The sequence below is a fragment of the Callorhinchus milii genome, unplaced genomic scaffold, assembly GCF_018977255.1.
Source record: "Callorhinchus milii isolate IMCB2004 unplaced genomic scaffold, IMCB_Cmil_1.0 Scaffold6, whole genome shotgun sequence".
Lineage (NCBI taxonomy): Eukaryota > Metazoa > Chordata > Chondrichthyes > Chimaeriformes > Callorhinchidae > Callorhinchus > Callorhinchus milii.
Window position 1 is genome coordinate 25,384,392 of NW_024704747.1, and position 15,925 is coordinate 25,400,316.

The window sequence follows — 15,925 nt, forward strand, 5'->3', positions numbered from 1 at the left end:
GCTTAATTATTTATATACAGTGCTGCAAAAACAAATATCAGTAGACACTTCAGAATGAATACCAAAGTTTGCTATGAATCATGCATTAAGCCAAAGCCAATGAAATTTCAATGATACATGTGCATTAATCTGCCTTGATGCTTCAGTATTGTACTTGATGCTTGTACTTAGTTAACAAGCTCAGGTGCCAAATGTCGCAGCTCCGTCAGTGAACCTGGGAAAGCCATTCACCAGCTAGAAATTAGACCTATGATTTTTTCCTTCCCACGCTTGGAGTATAGCAGTTTGATAGCTTACTGCTTTGTCGAATATTCAGTGTCTCGAAAAGTTTCCTCCTAGTCGTTTTCCAGTTCATTAATCGGCCATGTCAATGCCTTCATCCCCACAGGCCTTAAAAGTATATTAACTGTCGCTGCTTGGTGTATTAACAGAATGCAACCCTTTTTAATCATTGTAAATACTGAAAAGGGCCCCTTGGAATAACATGAAAATACTATAATAACACCTTACATTGATAAAGGGTATTCCACGTCACTGTAAAGTCTAGTTAACTATGCATTGTGTATGCAAACACAGCAGCCAGTTTGATAAAACAAATATGGCTAGTTATAATAATAATCCGTACGTTTGATACTTCATACAGCTCACAGGGGTTTATTGAAAAGACTAGTAACTACGTATTTTAGATTCTAGAATATTTTACCTGTGAAAAATATTGTTTCATATTAACGTGAATTCAGAATGGAATCACTTCAATTTTATAGTACGGCGGAACAAAGAGGCATTACCAGGCTATTGTAATGTGATTCCATTTCACATAGGTGTCAAATAGCTTACAACACAGATTGAAGGAAGACTGCCTAATGAAACAAAATGATGGCAAATCTAAGAATTTTATGGTACTCTAGCAAAAGCTAACAGCTGACGTAGGCTCGCCTACCTAAGCAGATAGTGCAGAACCTTTTATTAACGCTAAAGGAAATGACTCTAAATCTAGATTTGTGAGACCTTGTGCTAACTAATATCCTGTAATGAATTTCTTTATCATGGGATTTTCTAATGAAACTGTGTTGCAATAAGCTTGTGTTATCCTGATGCACTCAAGCTATCTGACTGTATTAAAGTCTTCATTAAAGGCTCATTGGTACACACCATACTTAAGCTATATAATTTTTACAGTTTTCAGATTTAATCCCCGAGAGTAATGGGATTCATCAAAATATTTTAAACTTTACACGCTGTGTATAATTTGTGCCACAACATGAAGCCTCTCATCCATGCTGGCTAAACAATAACTTGTACGTAAATGCAAGGTGGCAAAGGGAGGGCAAGGGAGAAGGAATATTATGGGACACAAAGCAGTGGAAGGGAAAAATAAAGGGAACCTGACTGAGGGCACAGTCGAACAAGCAGATATTTAGAAGAGTTTTAAAGCCTAAGAGACAAATGTTCATCTTAAAAACAACCAGCTCCCTAATTTCAATGCAATCATTATGAGAGATTATTTTACCAACTGTCTTAGTGACCAGTTCTACAAATTACAGACAAATAGTCTTAGATAATAGGTGTGGAGTTCTGCAGTTCACTGGTTAGAGCACTCGCCTCACAAACAAGAGACCTGGGTTCGATTCCCAGCAGGTCGAAACCTTGGGCAAGTTTCCTTACTCCATACACCTGATAATAATCCCTCAAGAAAAAAATAATGCATTGGTCACTTCAATCCACAACGGTTTGTGGGATGCTGCTGTGCGCAATTGGCTGCCGCATTTCACCCACAAATATACAGTCAATTCACTTTACAGTATATTGTGTAAAGCACTTTGAGACGTCTCGAAGACATGATAAGGGGCTATATCAAATGCAAGGATTATTTTACTTTATAGATAATTGTTACTTTATTAATATGATCAAAAGCACAAAACCTAGATCACATTGTACAATTACATCTTCAGATAAAAATATAGATGGAATGTACCAGTTCACCATTTAATTACAAAAATATCTTGCCTTACCTGTGATCCTTTCCTGATATATCATACGCCCCGGCCCCCTCAGCAGACAGCTCACCAACCACAACTCAATCAAGGTAGTGCCTTGCCTCTATCTTTATTGGATCCAATCTTGCACACGGCTGCAAACCGTTAGCTGCTTGCTTACTGGTGTTGTCCACACTCATTGCTACTTGTAACATATTGAGATGCATTTTTTTAATAAGATTGTGAATCACGTGCTTCTGTTCTGTGGACATGTTGAGTTTGTAACACTTTATTTTGGGAGACAAGGAGTTCATCAGCTTTCTCCAGAACTGTACTTAAACTATTTGAAATCATTTGATGTATTAAAATCATTCCAAAATTCAAAGAAGTACAAGCAGTACCATTACACCCAGAGTGTAATGCAGGAGAATAATAACAACTCCTTTTTGGTGAAAGGTTGTTCTAAACTAGAAGGGTGAAATTCAGTTTGTCAGCTAAATGCAGCAACTTTATCAGTGCAGTCAGAATAGAATTTTCTACATTACAAACACCCATCAACAAATAGGCATCAGCCAGTGTAGAGCCAAACAGCTGTAGGCTTTAATGGCAACTGATCAACCAAAGCAGTAGTAATTAAACCATTGCAATTGGCCTAGGAAGGGGAAAGTAGCAGTGTACTTTTCCAGTAACACTTTCTAAAAAATGTATGCATATGTGGATAAGGACTAAAGAGAGCTGCTCGAAGGGTGGGCATTTGTTACAAGCAAAGGCCCAATGGGCCAAATAGCTTCTTGAGTGATTTCATGATTCAATTATATGAATCTGAAGAAACAGAAATATATGTAAAGCAGTGGTATATTTATGGCATAATCAAGAAAATGTTGTTGGCTGACCATAATAGTTGGCCACCACTGACTTAAAATAAAAAATTCTGTACCATGAAATGGCTCAACAGATTTTAAAAAAGGAATCTATTCAAAAACATTACAGCTCAGGGATTATAATACACAATTATTACAGAACTATTTTATTGCATATTCCTGTGTACAGGAACCTTTATCTTAATGTGGATGTTAATATGCTGTGCTGCACCTCAGATACATTACAGAATAAAACCATTCAGAAATACAGAACAGAATGTTTCAAACAAATTTATTATGTTCCGCACAAATTCTATAAGAAAGGAATGCACAACAACTACAATTCAACTCAAAGCTGGGAATGCAAAGGTTACATGGATTAGAGCAAATGTCTTCAAGCTGGGGAGCATTTTTTTTTCTACCTATTTTAAAACACAGTAGTCAATATCTGTCAAGGTCTTCACTCGCTGTCCATTCCCAGAAAATAAAAAAAACTGTTCGGTTACTAGCAAACGTCACGAGTGGAAGTCACTGTGTCCTGTCAGGTGACTAGTCAGTCATCTGATGTGTCATGTCATTTGTCCTCATTCTGCAGAAACAAAAACATTTATAAGAGTGCTGTGAAAATAAAAAGGCGTTAATACAAGTCTATAAGGAATACAGGTACAGTTCAGAAATGGTCCAGAAAGAAAAGCCTGTATTTCTAACTTCCTATGAATGTAAACTTTAAGATATGTACAGTATTAACAGAATCCGTCCAAGGCACTAGGTCAAATTATAGGATGTTCCGTTTGCCGGTCTACTTACCAGGAAGAGCAGAAGGTCAAGACTAAAACCGTTCCCATTTATCAATTTTATTCTGGGGAAGATCACAAGGAACATGTGTGCTTGAAATCCCAGGCAATAGAATAAAGAAAACCGATTGAATTGTTTGGGGGGTAAGTAGGCACTTGTTCTTTCCCCCACTACCTCTTTTGGTAGCTTGATACAAGATCAGACTCTGCATTCCAGTCTGGAGTGAGGCTTGCTCTTGCGTAATCCATGTACGTATGCCAATCGCAAGTCATCTGGGCAAAGGAGAGAAAAAGCATGCCCTGGAGGCTTCTCTTCCCTTCCTCAAGGACACCCACAGCAAACCTGGCAAAACTGCATTAATACTATCCATGCAAATATAAACCACAATGCAAGACAGCCAGCACATGAAGGACAGTGTAAAAGTTCCACATTTGTATTGTGTAACAGATAAAATACATGGCGTGAATGATGGACGTGAACTGAAAAATGTAATCTTTTGCGGTTGTGTATTTAAAGGGGAAAGAAAAGCCAATTCTAGTAGAAAGCATGTTAGAATAATTGTTAGAAGAGTGGAACATGGAAAATCAGGGAAAAAATGTTAAATTAGTTTGATAACAGATTATCTTGACAAATTCACTGGGTTGCAACCAGTATAGAAAAATAAGAATTCTTTGAAGTATATGCATTTCGTTTTTAAAAACAGAAAATACATTGAGAAATGGACTGTTTTAAGCTTTTGAAACTGAGCCCAGTGTCTGAGGAGACAAGAACACTCAAGATGTAGAATAAAAGCACTCCTTTTAGGGAGTGCACCTGTCATATACTAAAATTTAATAATTTGGTAGAACAAGTGCTTATAGAGGCATTACATAAACATACCCCTCTGTAGAAAAGTGGTATTATGAGGAAATCCAATCACATTTAAGAAATCTGTTCATGGATTTCTTAAAATTGTAGTATGCATAAACTTTTACTTACTGCCTTAAAAACTAACAGACCGATCATCCTTCCAGGTTCAGTTTCAAAACAGTTGTTTAAAACTATTACGTTTTATACAAATGTATATTCAATAAAGCAAACAAAATGAATATTTTAACATCCAATTCCAGCGTTAAGGACTTACAGAGTATTTTGTTTTCACCACGTTTAAGAGTACACAAACCAGACAAGAGTTCCACATATGCATGCCACCTACACATGAAAATTTCCATGTGTCTGGAATGGAATGCACGCTCTCATTCTGCAGGGACGCAAGACAATATTGTGTAAAACACAAGCTTTGTACATTATCAGGGAAATGGATCATCGTGTCAGTTATTTCTGCTCTCCAACATGTTGTAAGTATAGATGATTATTATCTTTGACCTGACATTCACAAAACTAAGCTCTTGTTGCTTTTATCCACCAAAATAGGCACTCATGTCCACCAGGAAACTATAAATTGTCTGAAGAAAATACACTTAGGACTCCAGAAGAAGGAACAGATAAACCTTTAATCCCATTTGCCTTGAGTTGGACTTCAACTTGGGTGGCTACAAGTGATTACAAAGGCAGATATGCTAAATCAAGCTACAAATCACTTACCTGGACACAACCTTCCTTGCAGATTCTTAGTGTGTTCTCTGTCGCTTGTGCGACTCTTCCCTCGGAGGATCAGCTAACATTACTTTGAGTTTCACACCATTGACAACTTTGCCATGCAAAGCCTCCATGGCTTCGGCGGCATTGGCCCTTTCAGCAAACTTGACGTAGCCAATATTACGGCCCGGCACCAAGTAAACATCTATCAGGTTCCCGTAACGACTGGAAGGAAACAGAAATTATTCAATTTGTTTCTTTTTAATAAAAAATTATATGTAGATGGTTTTCTCCAGTAACATACGATTGATTTATGGTCTTCATGTGTTTTCAGAACTATATATGCTGATTTCTAATGTAAGCTTTAAAAGTAAACAATGCTTCAAAAGCAAAATGTACTCCTCCACAAAAAATAAGAACCAGAAGCCAAGTGCAAAGATGAACGCAATAAAGTGGTAACAATTAAACAGAAGCTATTCTCTTACATCAGCGACTGTTAATGTGAAAATTAATACTGCTTTAATAATCTTGCAATTTTAGCTACATCCGTGGATCAAGTTATAACATCCGAACACCTATGTTTACATATCAATCAGCAGCAAGTGCACCATATTGGGTCTTTTAAAGGGACCTCAACAGTCAAAACATATTCTTACCAGAACAGGTCCTCCAATATGTCAAGAGGCAAAACAGCTGGATTAAAGACCACAAACAGTCTCTCTCTGACGGCACTTTCAACAGGAGCAAACTGCTGACATGGAGGTACAGAAAAATCAACCTGAAGCCGAGATATCTGAGTAGTACTGGTGCTTCCTCCATAAGCCTGTAAAATAAACCAATAGTGATGCATTACATTATTTTATTTTCAGTTTTTCCCAATTCTGTATTAAAGTGACCACAATCACATACTGTTAATGTAATGCAAACTTTTGTATTTCTAGATGGCCATTGCAATATCAACACAAGAAAAGAGAGGTTTATAGGAATCTGATAATTAAGTCTGTATATATGTTGGAATTCATGCTGCAGTTATACTGCACAGACTATTTGTTTTTGGGACCAGTTTACTAATATTGTTCTCCTAAGGCAGCTTTATTTATAAAGCTGATAATTGTTTCTGCGGCAGTGCTTACACTATGACTAGGATTATAAACAGTCGCAACTCACTTAAGACACCATCAGCTTCACTCCCAATTTAAGGGGAAAAATAACAGATCAGATAAAAATAAATGACAAATGACAGTTTTGAAAGTGGTTAAGAACAGATAAACAATTTACTATCATTTAGAAATGTCAGTGAATGTTTAGCTTAAACGTTTTTCACCTGTAGTTCGGTACTCACAGGAGGTGGCATCATCTGCTGTCCAGTGGGACCACCACAGACCATTGACATCATCTGAGCTGCCACCAGCTGCAAGGCCATCATTCCAACTGGACTGTAAAGGGACAAACAATGAAGCAGATCTAGCGCTTTGCAAACTTAAACCAAACGGTGCCTCTAAGCTGCAGTTTTCACTACAAAAAGACACCAGAAAAGCAATAGAGTCCACATTTTCTCACATGTAACACAGAGACTTACTTTGATCGCCTATCTCCAGATTCGTCCTCAACATAACTGACTCCCAGTCTATTACCAGGTGGATATTCAAATCCATTCAGCTTTTCTCTTGCATAGACTGCTGAGGCCACATTGTTGTATCGAATAAGAGCATATCCTAGAGACAAACAATTATTTGTAGTCACTTCAAATAAATAAATAGAAGATGTAGGCATCTCAACTCTAAAAATGAATTATGGCAGATCTTTAATTTTAATTATAAAATTTAATTGTAAGATTTTAATTATAAAAATAATCAGCCTCTTGTGCAAACAGATTCCTGTGCAGACAACAAAAAATAACATTCATTGTTTTAACACACATGTTCTAATGTTACATTGCCACAGCTCAATTTTTGCTATAGAAATTAAGATCTGCACAACTGTGCCATCTACTGGCTTGATAAAACACTTTCAAATTTATATATACACATTCCAAAGTATTTACCTTTGCTGTAGCCCATGTAGGGATCTCTCTGAATTTCACAGCACTCCAGCCCTGGGATGAGATCAAATATACTATAAACCTGTTCATGTGTAAGGACTCCTCTCGTGGTCACTGAAAGGCATGTGGAAATGTTTTCTCCTCCTCTTACTTCACTCATTCCAAAGCTGCCAAACTCCCCTACATCGTCATTTAGAAAGGAGTAAAACAAATGAGGATTTATATATGAATTTTGCCATCATTATGGCAAAACTAATATGGACAATAATATGTAACTGCAGCAATCCACACTTCATCTAGATCTAAACTTTGTTTAATCTTTCTCATGCATTCACAATCCAAAGAATCAATTAGTAACTATTAACAATGAACTAATATTATAATTGTGAAGCAACAATCCTAATTGGTTCAATAATTAAGCTTCTGCACTTAAGAGTATAAATGAATATATATGAAACAACAATTACCAAAAGGAGACGTATTTTGGACTCTTGAAGGTTCATATCCTGTTCCATAAACTGTGGCATCTTGTCTGGGTGCATTCATATATTCATTTTCAGAAAATATATTTTGTTTGTTTCGAGGTTCCGCGAGTATTGCCTTAAAAGCTGTGCAGAAAAGTAATTGTAGTTAGTAAATACTGTATTGATGTAGTGATTTGCATTCATCATGTCCAGGATAGATTATACCAACTTTCTGCTTGATGGACTTTCCAACTCTTCCTGTCATAAGCTGCAGAACACCCAGAACTCTGCAGTCCGTACCCTCTCCTGCATCAGGCTCTGTGAGCCTAACACCCCATCCTCGCCCAGCTCCACTGGCTCCCCATCCCTCAGAGGATTGAGTTCAAAATCCTCCTGCTCACTTTTAAATCCCTTCATGGTCTTGCCATCTTACCAGGCACTGGCCTGCTTCACATCCTCCACCCCGCCTGCCCCACTATTAGGGCTTTCAGCCTCTCTGCCCCCACTCTCAGACAGTTTAAACATCTCAAATGATTCTTGCATGCATCACTCCAGCTACTGAGACAAGGTACAAAGATCCAGTCGCTTGGTAAATGTTGTAGTTTACAGAATGTCTTACTTCTTTCACAGTTTTCAATTGCTTGCGCAGCTTGAGATGGCTTCAGGAACCTCACATAGCCAAAGCCTTTGCTCTCCCCTGTAGTTTTATTCTTGATAACACTGCAGTATTCAATGTCTCCAAATTCCTAATAGATAAATAAAAATTCATAATTACCTATTTCTAAATTACCATTCAAGTATATAGGCTACAAGCACTTAAAATTTTTATAGAAAAATGTACTTAAACATATTCCTTAAGCGTGGATATATGCCTTGTACCTTAAAGTTTTCCCTCAGATCATCTTCAGAGTAGGACTTAGGAATCATTACAAAAATCCTCGTCAACTCCTCATCTTCCACGTCCCTGTGGCTTCCTGATCCTCTGGACTGTGCGATAAACACCTGTTTAAAAACAACATTTTATTAAAATAAAGTTCTTAAAAAAAATCTACTCTGTTAAAAAGACAAATATCTCAAGTGCTTTACACGAATAGTATCTTCAGATAAGCATGGAAGTTATAAATTAATTGCTAGGGGTTCTAGTTTTTCTCCAGTACAGAGAAAATTAACAGAAAATTATTTGGAATAACTGGGCCGACCAAAGTACACATATAATACATCAACCATTTCAGTGCTGCTGTGATATGACAGCAAGGTTCCGACTGATCGACAAATATCTGTCTACATCGTATTAAAATCCTCGCATTTAATATAGCGCCTTATCACGGCTTCTAGACGTCTCAAAGCGCTTCACAGGACACACTGTAAAGTGAATTGACTGGACTTTTGTGGGAGAAACGCGGCAGCCAATTGCGCTCGGCAGCGTCCCCACAAACGGTCGTGGATTGAAGTGACCAATTTATTATTGTTTTTTTGTCTCGAGGGATTATTATCAGGCGTGTGGAGTCGGGAAACTTGCCCGAGGTTTCGCTCTGCCGGGAACCGAACCCAGGTCTCTCGCTTGCGAGGCGAGCGCTCTAACCAGTGAGCCGCAGGACGTCCCCACGCCGAAGTTATTAAAAAGTGGTTGGCTGAGGCACCCGGCCGGACATTAGCCCAGACTCTGGCTAATAAAGCTCGTGATCAACACGCGCTGATCCGACTCCTCGAGAGTGATCGGAAAGACGGGTTGAAAATGACCCGAGTCCTGTAAAGAGAGGCGTTTAGATCTCGATTGCCTAATCCTGCAGACGCTCAAACGTTTGGGCAAATAAAATCACGATATTTTATCAGATTGACTATCACATTGACCTCCCACCCTCTCTCTCCCTCTCTCACTTTCACCCCCTCTCTCTCACTTTCACCCCCTCTCTCTCTCTCTCTCTCCCTCCCACCCCCCCTCTCCCTCCCACCCCCCCTCTCTCTCCCACCCCCCCTCCTCTCCCACCCCCCCTCTCCCTCCCACCCCCCCTCTCTCCCTCCCACCCTCTCTCTCTCTCTCCCTCCCACCTCCTCTCTCTCTCTCTCTCTCTCTCGGAGGAGGAGGAGAAAGAGGAACAAAAACGACGACGACGACGCGAGCGAACAAGAGCGCTGGCGGTGGGCCTAAGCGGGAGGGCGAGTCGGGGTGGGGGGGTGGGGTGGGTGGGGGGCGCCTCCGGTCACCTTGATGGGTTTGGTGTCCTCGGTCAGGGCCTTGCCGTGCATCTCCTCCATGGCCTTGCAGGCCTGCGACGACTTGGCGAACTTGACGTAGGCGATGCCCTTGTGGTCCTTGGTCTGCTTGTCGCGCACCACCCAGATGTCCTGCACCTCGCCGTAGTAGGAGAACTTGTCACGGATCACCTCCTCCGGCGTCGACTTGCTGATGACCAGGAAGAGGCGGCTGTTGGGCGGGTGGTCGAGGTTGGCCAGAGGCCTGGCCCCGGCCCCGCTCTCCTCCATTCCCGCCGTCGTCGTCGTCGACATCATCATCATCGTCGTCGTCGTCGTCGTGGTGATGGCGGTGAAAGTTATCGCCGCCGCTCCGCTCACCAACTGTCGCCGACCCGCGTCACCCGCTCTCTTTTATACCCAACCGCGCCCAGGAGTAGACGCGAGCACCGCCGCTGCACATACACACACACACACACACACACCGCCACCCCACAGCGCCCCCTCTGGCTCGGAGGACTCACTGCAATCCATCCATCCGCAATCACAGTCCTTGTTTGAGGCAACACTGAAATTCGGTGTTTTTTTACACGCACACACACACCATAAATCTCACACAGCAGTTGGGACCGTACCATACGTTTCATACGACTTACGCAAAGTACGAGTTATGTCAAGCTTGTAGAGAAGATAAACTCTTGAGCGGGACTTGGGCAGATGTACAATTTAGGCGATTATGTGATTTACACGGATTAGATTTACCCGAGTTCTACTGTACATCATTTAATCCTCGCATTTGATATAGTGCCCACGGCGCCGCAGTAATTGCTGTTAACTGTTAGTGACTTTTCTTTCTTGCATGGAAATTGGCAATTTGCACAGAGCAAATGTACGATACCACAAACAGCCATAAAACGAATACTGTACGTAATTTATCTGGAGATGGGTACCCAACAAACTGGGAGAAACTCCCTGCTCTTTTCAAATAGCGTTATAGGATCTTTCACATGCACCTGAACAGACAGAAAGTCTCTCAGTAACATCTCAACTGAAAGATGGCACTTTTAATAATTCACGATTCCCGGCAGGGTCAAACCTTGGGCAAGTTTCCTTACTCCACACGCCTGATAATAATCCCTCAAGAAAATAACACAATAATAAATTGGTCACTTCAAACCACAACTGTTTGTGGGACACTGATGTGCGCAATTGGCTGCCGCATTTCGCCCACAAATATACAGTCGATTCACTTCACAATCTATTCTGTGAAGCGCTTTGAAACGTCTCGAAGACATGAAAAGCGCTATATCAAATGCAAGGATTATTATTATTATTGCTCTCCCAGTATTGCAATGAATTGTCAGCCAAGAATAGACTAGGAGCTCAAAAGATACCAAAGTTGCAAACATGCCCCACCAAGTGTCAATGATATCGCCTATGGTAATCTACTTGTTTAACAGAATGATTATCACAATCATCTGATAATAATGATCTTTCCAATTTTTATTATCTCTTTCTCTCCCAAGACTATTACCATGATCGTTCCCTTGTTCTACAATGCCTCTTATAATAATCACCTCTCTCTCTCTCTCTAGAATTATTATGACCCCTCTCTTCTCTCCAATGACTATTATAATGACCCCTCACTCTTTCTGAAATAACTCTTTCTTATCTTTCTCCAATGACTATAATAATCTCTCTCCTCTCTCTCCAATGACTATTATAATGATCTGTCTCATATCTCTCTCTAAAGACTATTAAAGATATAATGATCTCTCCTCTATCTCTAAACACTATTATGATGATCTCTCTGTATTAACTATTATATTGATCTCGCTCTCTGTATTTCTCTCTCCCTCCATTGACTATTATATTGATCTCTCTCCCTCTATATATAGAGAATGATATTGACCTCTGTATAAATTAACTATTTTATTGATCTCTCTCTAAATAATGACTATTGTATTGATCTCTCCATATAATGACTGCTGTATTGATCTCTCAGTATATAATGACCACTGTATTGATCTCTCAGTATATAATGACCGCTGTATTGATCTCTCAGTATATAATGACCGCTGTATTGATCTCTCAGTATATAATGACCACTGTATTGATCTCTCAGTATATAATGACCGCTGTATTGATCACTCAGTATATAATGACCACTGTATTGATCTCTCTATATAATGACCACTGTATTGATCTCTCTATATAATGACCGCTGTATTGATCTCTCTATATAATGACCGCTGTATTGATCTCTCTGTATATAATGACCGCTGTATTGATCTCTCAGTACATAATGACCGCTGTATTGATCTCTCAGTATATAATGACCGCTGTATTGATCTCTCAGTACATAATGACCGCTGTATTGATCTCTCAGTACATAATGACCGCTGTATTGATCTCTCAGTATATAATGACCGCTGTATTGATCTCAGTACATAATGACCGCTGTATTGATCTCTCAGTATATAATGACCACTGTATTGATCTCTGTTATAATGACGTGTCACTGACTCCGCCCCTGAAGCGGCGGGTGATTGTGACCCGCGCTGCGCGTGCGCTGTGCGGTGCTAACGGTCGGGGTGGGCAGTGCGGCCGCTCCTCGCGCTTCCCGACCCCGAGAGGCCCTGTAACTGCCCCCCACCCCGAGACCGTCAGTGTAGCTGGTGAGGAGTGGGCCCGGGAGAGGGGGCGCCTGGCGGGGGGGGGGGTGCCTGGCTGGGGTGGGGGGCGCCTGGCTGGGGTGGGAGGGTGGGGGGCGCCTGGCTGGGGGGGAGGGTGCCTGGCTGGGGGGGGGTGGGGGGCGCCTGGCTGGGGTGGGGGGCGCCTGGCTGGGGTGGGGGGCGCCTGGCTGGGGTGGGAGGGTGGGGGGCGCCTGGCTGGGGGGGAGGGTGCCTGGCTGGGGGGGGGTGGGGGGCGCCTGGCTGGGGTGGGGGGCGCCTGGCTGGGGTGGGGGGCGCCTGGCTGGGGTGGGGGGCGCCTGGCTGGGGTGGGGGGCGCCTGGCTGGGGTGGGGGGCGCCTGGCTGGGGTGGGGGGGGGCGCCTGGCTGGGGGGGGGGTGCCTGGCTGGGGTGGGGGGTACCTGGCTGGGGTGGGGGGTGCCTGGCTGGGTGGGGGGCGCCTGGCTGGGGGGGAGGGTGGGGGGTGCTGGGGTGGGGGGCGCCTGGCTGGGGTGGGGGGCGCCTGGCTGGGTGGGGGGTACCTGGCTGGGGGGAGGGGCGCCTGGCTGGGTGGGGGGTGCCTGGCTGGGGTGGGGGGTGCCTGGCTGGGGGGGAGGGTGGGGGGTGCCTGGCTGGGTGGGGGGTGCCTGGCTGGGGTGGGGGGCGCCTGGCTGGGTGGGGGGTGCCTGGCTGGGTGGGGGGTGCCTGGCTGGGGTGGGGGGTGCCTGGCTGGGTGGGGGGCGCCTGGCTGGGTGCGGGGCGCCTGGCTGGGGTGGGGGGTGCCTGGCTGGGGTGGGGGGTGCCTGGCTGGGGTGGGGGGTGCCTGGCTGGGGTGGGGGGTGCCTGGCTGGGGGGGAGGGGCGCCTGGCTGGGTGGGGGTGCCTGGCTGGGGTGGGGGTGCCTGGCTGGGGGGGAGGGTGGGGGGTGCCTGGCTGTGGGGAGGGGCGCCTGGCTGGGGGGGGGCGCCTGGCTGGGGAGGGGGTGGGGGGCGCCTGGCTGGGGTGGGGGGTGCCTGGCTGGGGGGGGTGGGGGGCGCCTGGCTGGGGGAGGGGTGGGGGGCGCCTGGCTGGGGGGGGGCGCCTGGCTGGGGTGGGGGGTGCCTGGCTGGGGTGGGCGGTGGGGGGTGCCTGGCTGGGGTGGGGGGTGCCTGGCTGGGGTGGGGGTGCCTGGCTGGGGTGGGGGGTGCCTGGCTGGGGTGGGGGGTGCCTGGCTGGGGTGGGGGGTGCCTGGCTGGGGTGGGGGGTGCCTGGCTGGGGTGGGGGGTGCCTGGCTGGGGTGGGGGGTGCCTGGCTGGGGGGGAGGGTGGGGGGCGCCTGGCTGGGGGGGGGGAGGGTGGGGGGCGCCTGGCTGGGGTGGGAGGGTGGGGGGCGCCTGGCTGGGGTGGAGGGGGAGGGGGGGTGTCTTGTCTGGGGTGGTGGGGCCCTGTCCTGGGGGGAGTACAGTGACTTGACTGTATATTTGTGGCCGGAACTTACATAAGTCTTTTCTTTATCAACCGTGCGATCGCCGAAGTTGTACATCCGCCCGAGTCCCATCGAGTTTCCCTCTCGAAACCACTCCCGATTCCTATCTTATCGCCTCCCAACTCATCAACGCAACAAATCCAATCGGTGAACACTGCAAATTAGACCCAGTTATTAGCTCATGTTATTATCTTTCCTCTGTCTCTGAATTAATTAAGCGGAAAAGTTTGGTAATTCCGTCTCCGTCGCTGCATATTCTGAGCTGGGTTACCCATCTTATTTATCTTACCTAAAATGTGGGACAGATGTCCATGCGACCGCCAGGAAGGTGGAAGGTAAACCGGATGGAGTTTGGGTCTTTTTTCGTCTTGGCATTTCTTCCGGTCTTATGTTATGCAGAATAGTCTTTTCAGATGTTGAAGCTGGAATATTGGTGTGCGCCCGTTCTCTCTGGTCTTGTGTGTTAAGAACCTCACTGCTTCATGACACTTTTTTGGTGATTGACAACAAAATGTGATGCGGTTTAGACACGAATCCTAACGCTCCTCTTTTTGTCGTGGTAGGATCAAAATGGGTGACCCCGAGAAAGGAAAGAAAATATTTGCGCAGAAGTGCACTATGTGCCACACGATTGAAAAAGGTGGAAAACACTTAGTCGGTCCAAACCTGTGGGGTTTGTTTGGCCGTCAAACTGGGAAAGCTCCAGGGTACAGCTACAGTGATGCAAACAAAAGTAAAGGTACTGTCATCGGAACAATGGCTGATACTTACAGCTCAGTTTTAATAAAAATAATAATCCTTGCATTGGATATAGTGCCTTATCACGTCTTCGAGACCTCTCAAAGTGTTTCACAGAATATACTGTAAAGTGAGATTGACTGTATATTTTGTGGGTGAAACATGGCAGCCAATTGCGCACAGCAGTGTTCCACAAACAATCGTGGGTTGAGTGACTAATTTATTATCATTATTTTTTTTTTGAAGGAATTTTTGATTATTTATTCCTGAACTAAAATGTGCATTTATATTGTAGGGATCGTCTGGGGAGAAGCCACTTTAATGGAATATCTGGAAAACCCTAAAAAGTACATTCCCGGAACAAAAATGATATTTGTTGGTATCAAGAAGAAGAATGAACGTGCTGACCTCATTGCTTACCTAAAGAAAGCAGCATCATAATAACGTCTGAATTAACTTGCTTATTTGCATTCTGAAATTATTAGTCACCTTAAGTGCCGGTCAAGAATAAATCCTTCCAATATTTTACAAGCTTCTCCATCTTCAGTGCTAACCCGTTGTTTGAATTTTTTTTAACAATTAATCTTAGAAAAGCTATAATTTGATTGTGTAGCAAACGCCAAACATAGAATAAAAATGGAATACTTTTTCAAGACTGTTTCATTAATATAGAATTAAAATGGTGTATCACCATAAATAACAGCGATGTTCCACAAACAGTAACGGATACCAAAAGATTGACAACCTGCCACCCTGACTTACTTCAGTGTTTCAAGCTGAGTTGATTCTCAAGCTTGCTATCTGTCATAGCACTTCAGATTCAGTGCACATATTCTTAATGATAAATGTGCCCTTCAGTGGTAACCCATTCAGCTTTTAAAAAAATGTTCCACGGAGATGGTCTGAATTCTATCAAATGTGACTTGTTCAAATAATTGCAAAGCAAATATTGCTCAGAACATATCTTCAAAACATTTTGGGGCTGATGCCTGAAGAACATTTTCAAAACTATCAAATTTGAATCTCTCACAAAGTTCAAAATATTGTGAGCGAGACATACAAAACAAACTTAAGTAAGATATCCAAAAAATAAATGTATTATGATCACTCTTAGCATTCTAGATTTTATAAATAGGCACATTGAA

The 15,925-nt window shown here is 43.6% G+C and overlaps 2 protein-coding genes across 3 annotated transcripts; one reads left to right on the forward strand and one right to left on the reverse strand.

The window, feature by feature from the left end:
* Nucleotides 1-3,111: 3,111 nt before the first annotated feature.
* On the reverse strand, nucleotides 3,112-10,400 carry rbm45 (RNA binding motif protein 45). 2 transcript variants are annotated; one of them, XM_007890069.2, is made up of 10 exons: nucleotides 9,920-10,400; nucleotides 8,594-8,716; nucleotides 8,334-8,460; nucleotides 7,718-7,858; nucleotides 7,254-7,430; nucleotides 6,789-6,924; nucleotides 6,552-6,645; nucleotides 5,866-6,032; nucleotides 5,216-5,434; nucleotides 3,112-3,425 (listed from the first exon to the last, which is right to left on the reverse strand). In XM_007890069.2, the coding sequence occupies exons 1-9, from the start codon at nucleotides 10,229-10,231 to the stop codon at nucleotides 5,242-5,244; spliced, it is 1,470 nt and encodes a 489-aa protein (XP_007888260.1). In that variant the 5' UTR covers nucleotides 10,232-10,400; the 3' UTR covers nucleotides 3,112-3,425; nucleotides 5,216-5,241. The 2 variants fall into 2 exon arrangements, with proteins under 2 accessions (XP_007888260.1, XP_007888259.1); XM_007890068.2 differs by having other exon boundaries at nucleotides 6,534-6,645.
* A 2,076-nt stretch (nucleotides 10,401-12,476) lies between these two features.
* Nucleotides 12,477-15,406, forward strand: LOC103176492 (cytochrome c iso-1/iso-2-like). Its single transcript, XM_007890065.2, has 3 exons — nucleotides 12,477-12,585; nucleotides 14,606-14,781; nucleotides 15,076-15,406. Exons 2-3 carry the CDS (start codon nucleotides 14,613-14,615, stop codon nucleotides 15,219-15,221), a joined length of 315 nt encoding a protein of 104 aa, XP_007888256.1. The 5' UTR covers nucleotides 12,477-12,585; nucleotides 14,606-14,612; the 3' UTR covers nucleotides 15,222-15,406.
* The last annotated feature ends 519 nt before the right edge of the window (nucleotides 15,407-15,925 follow it).